The following is a 9747-nucleotide window of genomic DNA, read 5'->3' as shown; positions in this document are numbered from 1 at the left end:
CATCATATTTGAATGGGGTGAGCAGAACACAAACGTGTATGCCGCCAAACAACTCTGGTTTGCATCTGCTCAGCTCTTAAGCACATATGCAGGCAACCAAACAGCCAGCGTTGAAGTGCCCATTGATGCAATGTAGACAACCAAACAACATGCAAATATTGTTTTGTTGCCTGTTTTTGCTCAACCAGGCTGGGGTGAGACGGAGATGAAATGCAGGTATTGTTGAAAAAGGCAACCAAACATGTCCACTGTATTTGTTACAGAAGTATATCTACTAATTATGCTTGGTCATGTCATGTGTATTTTATGTACATTCGGTTTAGTTGCGGTTCGGTGCTTCCATTCCATCACGGCATTGCACATGTACAATTTGCTAAATCTCGTTTCAGCGGGAACTTGTGGTTAAAACCAATCATGTGCGCGGCACGGCTGGCGATCTAAATGGGGCATTTTGTTAAAAGCAGGGGTTCCGTGGAACATGTATGTACGACAGGGTAGGGTAGGGGCTGCTGCTGCTGCTGTTTGAAAATTCGGATGGTGCGAAACCCAAACGGCTACGTATGTTCTAGGCCGGATTTCCACAATTATTTGACGACAGGAAGAGACTGAGACAGGCCCTCCTGGAGTAGTAGTAGTAGTACAGAATTACCACCAGTTACTTACATGTCTGTCACGGGAAAGATCAGTACTCTCGGCAGTACAATTATCCGTCGGGGCCACGGAATTCATGCTCGGTGAAATCGTGCTCCTACCTGAGTTGGATACCATTTCGAAATTTTCACATCAGTCGATCACGCATATCCGCAGGCGTGCCTTCGGAAGTTGACCTGCTATTAAATTAACCACCTCATCCACTTGATAACTTCGGCATTTACCATCAATGCGGAATAACATATCCGGATCATGCAAGGGCTCGTTGGATTCAAAGAAATTCATAGGATTTTTAGAGAATTAGAATCCTTAGTTTCTTTTTATGTTGGGTCCTTTGATTCGAAGGGTTGGATCCTATAGGATTTTTTTTCTAAGAAATCATTTATACCACATTCCATGAGAAATCTAGCACCCACTTCAACCTTTTTTTATAATTCTTTTTTTGTGTGGCAACAAACACTCTCTAGTTCAAAATTTCAATAATGTATGTTTCTTGTTCCCGAGTTTTGAAATTCATGCAAATGAAAGAGGCCTGGCATAATCGCACACCTCACAATTTCGATCCTACCTGTAGTAACTCATTGCATAACCCAATTTGAATTCCACGGATCTGGTCTGCCACATGGGCTTTAATTGGTGACACCACCAGAGAGCGTATCGACTATCGAATCACATCCCATCTTGGAATCTTTGATACGGATACGGGTGTGATCGATCCTGAGCTCAAGTCCTGACTATATGTAAGCTTTGCTTTAAATGGTAAATAGGAGTAATATGCTACCATTAGATTTCTGTACACTATTTATCTCTGTCATGCTTTTTTCTTTCGAAATTGCGTACCGTATTTTTATAGAAGAAAGAAACCACAATTTACAAGAGATCAATCGAGTTGCGAACAACCCGAGACCATAACCCACTCACTCCAACTAGCAACAAGAACCTACTCTCTCACAAATCGTTGTAATCCTCCAACCACCCCAAGTGCCAGCTTCCATTCTTTGATCTCATCTAGAATTTTACCGGCCAACCAAGTGCCAGCTTCCATTCTTTGATCTCATCTAGAATTTTACCGGCCAACGTTTGCGCGTCCATTTGCTGCTCCACTCGGGCGAAGACGCAAGCGTTTCTTTGCTTCCACAAGGACCACACTGTCCAAATAACAAAGGAGTAGAAATCTTTTCCCAGCTTTGCGGAATTGCTGTCCGTGGAGCATCCACCATCCCAAGAATGTGTCCGTTGTCGCTGGCCTCTGGATCGGCAGTTGTATAGCATCAAGACAGCAGTGCCACGTTTCTTGTGCGTAGACACATTGCATGAAAATATGGTCGACGTTGTCTTCCTCTTGCAGGCAAGTGAAGCATGCCGAGGCCGTGTCTTGCAGCCCATGCCGGGCACGTCTGTCCGATGTCCAAATCCGGTATTGTGCAGCTAACCAAGTAAAGATCTTGCACTTGAGTGGCGCCCAACTTCTCCATATGGCAGAGGCGTAATGGCATACCGGTAGTTCTTGGCACAGCCGGTTGCAAGTGGATATCGCCGAGTAGGTTCCAGAGGCGGCACATGGCCATGTGAATTTGTCCGGTCTGTCAGGATCTCGTATCACTGTTGCTATGGCCTGCTGGAGGCAAACTTACACACGATTTAGTACCAATCAACCCACGATTACAGAAAAAGAACTTCTACCCAATGCAAATAGACCTACACAACAAATATAAACGCACCAGGAGGTGTAGTAGCAGCACTGCAGCAGCCGGTCGCTAAACGGCACATCCAAGAACAATCTATGCTGAAGAACCCCAGAGCAGCGAGCCGCCACCTCTGGTTGCTCTCCTCCTGTGCTCCGGCCAGGCAGAGTAAAGGAGAAGAAGCCTCCTGCGATTTTCTCCGTCAGAAGCCTCACTGCCTTAGAACCTACACAGACAGAGAGGTTGAAGTTTCACGTGAGAGATGCATTCAGTTCCATGATCCTATCAATCAGGTGCCAGTTCCAAGAGTATTAGTGTTTGATGAGAGAACAGAGTAAAACACAAAACAACCATGAATATGATTGTTCAGAAAACAAAGTGTATCAAACTTCATAATAGTCACCTGGTTGTAAATGATATCTGCTGCTTGCTTCTCAGAAGTTCAATAATGGTGTTTACCAGGCTGCTGGCTAAACATGCCTTGTACCGTCAGATTCACAACGTTAGCAACTAGCAAAACAAATAAAAGGAGAACACGTGCGGTAGCCAATAATTTCAGAAGCTCACATCTGCTCCTTACGAATGAAGGGTAGCTCTTCACAGATAAACTGATACTCCCTCCAATCCAAATTAACTGACGCAACTTGAAAACAACTTTGGTACAAAGTTGTACTAAAGCCGCGTCAGTTAATTTCACTCGGAGAAGGGAGTAATAACTTTGACAAGGTTCATATGAGCAGGGTGCACCTCCTTCACGACTCCTCTGTTACAGAAATGTGGCCATCTGGAAAGCAAGCAGTGCAGGGAAACATGGAATTATTAGAATCACATACCACAAAGGAATATGTTAGCAACTAGCAATACAAATAAAAGAGGTAATAGCACTGCAGGTCCCTGAACTTGCACAACATGTGATGGTTTGGTCCTTATACTTGCAAAAGCAGATTATTTCATCCCTGAACTTGTCATGGAGGTGCAAGTTTGGTCCTAGGCCAATCATAACTCACCAAGTGGATGCCAAGTGGACTAGTTGGTCAGCGCGCCGCATTTTGCATTTAGGCCCCTGCCTTCTTTCCTTATCAACCCACAGTGCACCATCAAGTGGCACCTGTGTTCTTTGAAATTATGTTGAAAGGTGTATGTTGAAGCTTTCTGAAAGGTATATGCCCAGTTGAGGTGTGCTTGCCAAGTCGCCATATATATACACATATACTACGTACCAAAGAGAAAATTAGGCCCTGATGCATGCCTGTCAGTGAAAAGTATATGTGATTTGTCTAACTTGGTTGGTGTTGCTGGCGGCAGATACAGCGGAGGCTGCAGGTGAGGATCGAGGAGCAGGGCAAGAGGGTGCAGAAGATGTTCGAGGACCAGCTCAAGGCCAGCCGCAACGGCGCGCCGGCCGCGGACCCGAACGTCGTCCTCCTCCCGATGGCGGTCCCGGCCGAGCAGTACGGGGAGGAGGAGGATGCCGTGTTCGTCGACGTCATCCACGACGACGACGACGGCGAGGTGCAGATCAGCTCCGTGGCCAGCGGTAGCTACGCCTACGATGACGAGTTAGCCTTGTGAAAATTGCAGATGCTCTGTTCTGTAGTGATCTAGGCTTTTTGATTTGACAAATGTTTGATGTTGTAGTTGTCGATGCATATTAACGATGATTGGTTGGCCGTGTCTGTGTGCATAGATCGATGCAGAGGCCGGGGTTCTTCTTTTTTTAAGGTGAAAAAAGGAAAATACCGAGTGTGCTAGTGTAATTTGCCAGGGCAGGGGAAACCCACGCCCACGCGTTTCTGAACAATTCTCCGTCGATGTTTTCCGTCAGAGTTTTAAAACTCAAAACAGGAATGCACGACGTGTACAGTAAGGGCTTTGGTTCAGTTATTAGGTGAGGTGTCAGCTCAGTTAACAAACACTGCGAGCGAGGACCCGTGGAAACTCTGCCTGTGCCTGGCGTGTAGTAGTAGATTATGACAAAGAAAAATGCATATAGTAGTATAAAACCCAGCCACCCCAACATAGAAGAATTGGACCGTCTACTAGTAACATTCAGTTCAATTTTTTTGGTGAACCCCTTTGTCAACATGCACTAGTTTAACTAGCTCATCACAGCACAACTAGTGCTACCTTATTATCTTGACAGAGCACGAGCAGCTGCTACAGAGAAGATGCCGTCCCTTCTCCATCTTATTTTTGGGGAACTACAAGAGTACAGGTTCATCTGATTCTTTCGGACGCATCGAGAGAACACTAGCTCTGGAAACTAATATAAGACCGTTTAGGTCTGTTATGTTTTGTCCATCTTATAAATAATCTTGGTTAAGTACAGGTTCCATTCCTAGAGACAAGTGGACAGGTTATCTGTTGTTCAGCAATTCTGCAAGAATTGCACCAAGGGAATTAGTTAGGACCTAATCGGTGACAATGGAAGGCCGAACGAAAACTTCAGCATGCACCTTTCAGAAAACTTAATTAGGCATATACCTTTCAGAAAGCTTCAGCATAACCTTTCAACAGAATTCCAAAGAACATTCCAAAGAATATACCAACACAGGTGCCACTTGGTGGTGCACTGCGGGTTGATAAGAGAAGAAGGCAGGGGCCTAAGTGCAAAATGCAGCCCGCTGACAAGTTAGTCCACTTGGCATCCACTTGGCGAGCTGTGATTGGCCCAGGACCAAACTTGCACCTCCATGACAAGTTTAGGGATGAAATAATCTGCTTTTGTAAGTACAAGGACCAAACCATCACATGCTGTGCAAGTTCAGGGACCTGCAGTGCTATTACCTCCAAATAAAAGGAAACAAAATGCCAACATCACATGCCTCTGGAGCCTGGGGGGATCTTTTCACATAATTCATGATCTTCCGCTCACTCCAAGGGTCATCCTGCAAAAGTAAATTCTGCGAGATAAGCATCACCACACTTGCTACTGAAGCAGCACCGTCATACAAAGCGTGTTAAGACAGCTGTTAACTACTTATAGATAAAAAACACCACAACAACAACATTACATTGAACTGATTAAATTAAATTCAACCCAACTAAACAGAGAACCAGACATACTTACAGGTGACTCGGTGATTATCTCTGCCAGTAGCTTCTTGTCACGTTTGACGGAGTGTCGCAAGCCGCGGTCATACAAACAACAGTCTCAATCAGACCATCATCTATGCTTGCTTGGTACATGAGAAATCAATGCTTGACACTCCTAAACCTTATAAAGCTTTTTAAGTAAACGCCGAGCTTCCCAGGTCATTCCTGGTTTTGAAAATGCTCTGCATATAGAACTAAGAGTGCCTTTCGAGGGACTAAATCCTTTGTCCTTCATATCTTTGAGCAATTTTCTCACCTCTGTTCCATTTCTAAGCTTCGCCCATCCACACACAAGAATATCGTAAGTGCAGGATGTGGGTGGAACACCCCTCTTGTTCATTTCGTTGAGCAACTCTTTAGCTTGACTCATCATTCCCACTTTAACGAAGTCGCTTATGAGTGCATTGTATGTGCTTACTTTTGGAAGAAAGCCTTTAGCCACCATTTCACAATACAACCGCATTGCTTCGATTTTGTTGCTTTGTTTTCCATATCCCGTGACCAGTATGTCATAAGTCAGATTGCTGGGCTCAATGCCCCTTCTCTTCATCTCATTCAGCACCTTATCTGCTTCTCCAATTCTTCCAGCTGACTCAAGCCCACCCAAGAGCGTGTTGAATGTAGCTATGTTCGGTGAGACCCCATGGCGAAGCATCTCATCGTAAGTAGCAAAGGCATTGTCTACATGGGTGCTCTTGAAATGACCGAGAATTAGAGCATTGAATGTGATGGTGTCTGGAGTAATTCCTCTTCCCGACATCTCTTGCAAGACAACTGTAGCTTTTCTTGTCATTCCATGGTAACATAAAACACGCAGAAGTGTATTATAGACAGTGATGTCAACAGAAAGCCCAGCATTCACCATCCATTCATGAATTTCCAAAATCACGTTTGGTCTCCCGCTTTGGGAGCATGCTTGCAGCACCTTTCGATGAGTCAGAGAGGTCGGAGAGAATCCAGAAGAAGCCATCTCATTTAACAAAAACTTCGCCTTCTCGATAGACCCAACCTCAAAAAGACCCGCAATAAGTGTACTGTATGTGATGAGGTTCGGCTTTATGGAACTCCTCTTCATTTCATGGAGGAGTTTTAGAGCTTTGGCAGTCTTCCCTTCCCTGCACTGTGCAGTGATCATAGTATTATATGTCACCTGGTCAGGTTTTAAACCTGTAGTTTGCATCTCTTTCAAAATTGATTCTGCTTCCTTAGATTTCCCAAGCATACAAAGGCAATTGACAAACACATTATAGACAACAGCATCAGGCAACAAGTTTCTCTCCGTCAACTCTTGACCAACTTTGAAGGCAGCCGGCATGTTACCCATTTTAAAGAGCCCGTCTATCAAAGTGGTGTAGTTTACATGGTCTAGCAGCATACCACGTTTATTCATATCTCTAAACAATGCTTCAGCTTCCTCCATTTTCCCATTTTTCCTCAGACCATTCACCAGCAAATCAACAATAAATTTATTAACTTCCACACCCTCACACAGCATTTCATGGTACAAGTCAAGAGCTGCTTCTTGCTCCTGGTACTTGAAGAAGCCATCAATAACTGTTCCATAGGTCACAACATTTGGATCAATGCCCCTTTCCTTCATCTTCCTCATGTAATCAGTTGCCTTGTCAAGCAGTCCTTGTTTACTAAGACCATTGATGATTGATGAGAACGTAACTACATTTGGACGAACAGAATTATCCTCCATTTCCAACAACATCTGCTCTGCCCCATCAACATTCCCAGCTCTGCAGAGTGCATCGATGAGTACGGTATAAGTAACACCATTGGGAGTATGATTATCCGACAGAGCACAATGAAACATGTCCTTCACTTCATCGATCTTCCCTTGCTTGCCCAACCAGTCCATCAAAGATGTATACATGACCAAATCCATGACCACACCTCTGGAGACCACCTCCCCCAATAGACCGTGCGACTCACTGCCCCTCCGCGCCTTCCACAATGAATCAATCAGTGTACAATAGGTGACATGGTTCGGCGCAGCCCCAATCTTCTCCATCTCCCTGAAAAGTGCATATGCTTCTGAGAACCGTCCGGTCCTGCAAAGTCCATCAACCAGAGCGCTGAGTGTGACCACATCCGGCAGGACACCCATCCTCACCATTTCTTCGTACAGACTGAAGGCATCATCAACCGCATTCGTCCTACAACACTCAGCGATGAACATCGTGTAGGTCACCACGTTCGGCTCCATGCCGTCCCTCTTCATTGTCTCCAGCATGTCCCGTGCAGCATCAGCCTCGCCGGCACGGCAGAGCCCAGCAATCAAGGTATTGTACCCTACCACATCAACTCCCACCCCCTGTGTCTTCATCCTCTGGGCCGCTGCCAGCGCCGCCTCCATGTCTCCCGTCTTACAGTACCCATCAATGAGAGCATTCCAGCCCACCACATCCAGCCTGTGGATTCCCCCGCCTCTCACCATCATCTCAGCCAACGCCGCCGCTGCCTCCACCTGGCCATCCCTGCAGAGCGCCACGAGCGCCGTGTTGACCGTGACGGCGTCGAACGGGACGCCGCGCTTGCACATCTCGGCGAGCAGGGCCGGGGCGAGGCCCCCGTGGCGGCCCTGCTCGGCGAGGCCCGAGATGACGACGTTGTAGCTGACGGTGTCCACGGACTCGGAGGAGCGGAGGAGGGCCAGCGCGGGACGGAGCGAGCGGAGGGCGCAGTGGGAGAGGAGGATGGAGTTGAGGGAGAGCGGGTCGCCGGGGACGGGGCGGAAGCGGACGGCGGCGGCGGCGAGGCCCGAATAGGCGAGGGCCGGGATGAGGCGGCGGAGGAGGGCATCTGGAGGGGACGCGGCCGGGAGGGTGGAGGCGACGTGGGAGGCCGCGGAGAGGCGGCCGGCGCGGAGGAGCGCGAGCGCGAGGGAGCAGAGGAATGAGGCGTGGAGGGGTTGGGGCGGTGGCGCCATGGGAGGGGAGAGGAGGGGAGCCTCCACTGCCGGCCTGTGAGTGCGGGAGTGGGGTCGGAGGAGGAACGCTGGTAGGCCGAAAGGAAGTCTCCGCTTGGTGCCCGTCAAGCCCATGGGCTAAAACTGATGGGGTTTCGTGGTTACTCAGTCTTTTTTTCTTTGAACTTGTGGTTGGGCCGTGGCTGGGCTGGGCCATTTACTCTGCTTTTGTAAAAGGAAAACGCTTCCGTTCACCCGATGGATCTCTCTGCCACTCAAAAAAAAAACCGATGGATCTTTCTGCGCGCGCCGATTGCCTTCGTGACCATCGGATCTTCATAGCCCAGGTCTGCAATTGGGATGTTGTTGCAATCTTCTTCTACCGCAACAACTGCGTTGTTGCAACATCTGAGAACCCCACAGCGGCGACTAAGAGATGCTAGCCACCAAATGTGTCGCCGCCGCCGCGAGCGAGCAAGCTCTCCTTCTCCTTCTTCTTGGTCGTCGGTTCTCCCCTATCTCCTCCTCCTTCCTCCCTCGGTCGCCGGCCTATCCTCTCCCTTCCTCCCTCTCCTCGGTCGTCTGTCGCCTTCACCACCATGGTGTCGCCGCGGAGCGCCCAAGCTCAGCATTGCCACTGCCAACCTCCTCCGAGCCGTCCCCGGCCACCATCGCCCGCCTCTGCCGTCGCGGCCATCCCGGTGTTGCATTTTTCTGAAACATCACTGATGTTACGGAGGCGCGAGTCTGCGAGCTCACGTGATTGTAACATCATTAGTGTTACTGAACATAGTCTATGATGCGACGCTTGATGTTTCTGAAACAAAGCTATTGTTGCATGATCAGACGGCTCGTGGCTCGGTCGATCTTTTAAAAAGATCAGTCGGCTGACACGTAGCACGTCCGCTTTATTGCTTTTTTTCTCAAAAGATAAGTTTTAAAAAGGGTTGACGGTTTACTCGCGTGCGCCTATGTTTGCATCACCCGCGAGGCCACTACAAGGAGCCGGTGGTGGGCCGGACTAGTAGAGACGTGTGTCATCAAGCTGATGCCACTCAAATTACGTTTCCCCCCCCCCCTTTTTACATATAACTAGGTAATTGCCCGTGCGTTGCACCGGGGGCCTAGGGTGAAATAATAGAATAACGGAACCCCGCATATTATGAGGACACCACAAACCTCAGCTAATCTCTGTCATGAGGGGAAAGTATCAAACATATATATTCAGAATCCCCATGCACATCTCAAGCAGCATTATCTTCCCTTTCTTACTATTAAATCATTCTTATTTTCCTCCTCCTCCACCAACCAGACTTGCCATGCTTGTGTCGTCCAAGCCCATATAGAGGAGAAGATTAACACTCCATATTGAGAGAACAAATCAAGTTTAGTATGGGT

At 47.8% G+C, this 9747-nt stretch overlaps 1 protein-coding gene across 7 annotated transcripts; it reads right to left on the bottom strand.

Annotated features, from left to right (window-relative positions):
* Positions 1-1397: 1397 nt before the first annotated feature.
* Positions 1398-8499, bottom strand: LOC109754321 (uncharacterized). Of its 7 annotated transcripts, none has more exons than XM_020313226.3 (6): positions 5407-8499; positions 4821-5224; positions 2904-3120; positions 2740-2816; positions 2373-2562; positions 1398-2269 (listed from the first exon to the last, which is right to left on the bottom strand). In XM_020313226.3, the coding sequence occupies exon 1, from the start codon at positions 8482-8484 to the stop codon at positions 5548-5550; it is 2937 nt and encodes a 978-aa protein (XP_020168815.2). In that variant the 5' UTR covers positions 8485-8499; the 3' UTR covers positions 1398-2269; positions 2373-2562; positions 2740-2816; positions 2904-3120; positions 4821-5224; positions 5407-5547. The 7 variants fall into 7 exon arrangements, with proteins under 7 accessions (XP_020168815.2, XP_020168816.2, XP_073355984.1 ...); XM_020313227.3 differs by having other exon boundaries at positions 1398-2266; XM_073499883.1 differs by having other exon boundaries at positions 5162-5224.
* Positions 8500-9747: the final 1248 nt, after the last annotated feature.

The sequence above is a fragment of the Aegilops tauschii genome, chromosome 5 (genome assembly GCF_002575655.3).
Source record: "Aegilops tauschii subsp. strangulata cultivar AL8/78 chromosome 5, Aet v6.0, whole genome shotgun sequence".
NCBI classification, from domain to species: domain Eukaryota; kingdom Viridiplantae; phylum Streptophyta; class Magnoliopsida; order Poales; family Poaceae; genus Aegilops; species Aegilops tauschii.
Note: the sequence above shows the minus strand (reverse complement) of the source record. Positions and strands in the feature narration are given on the sequence as shown.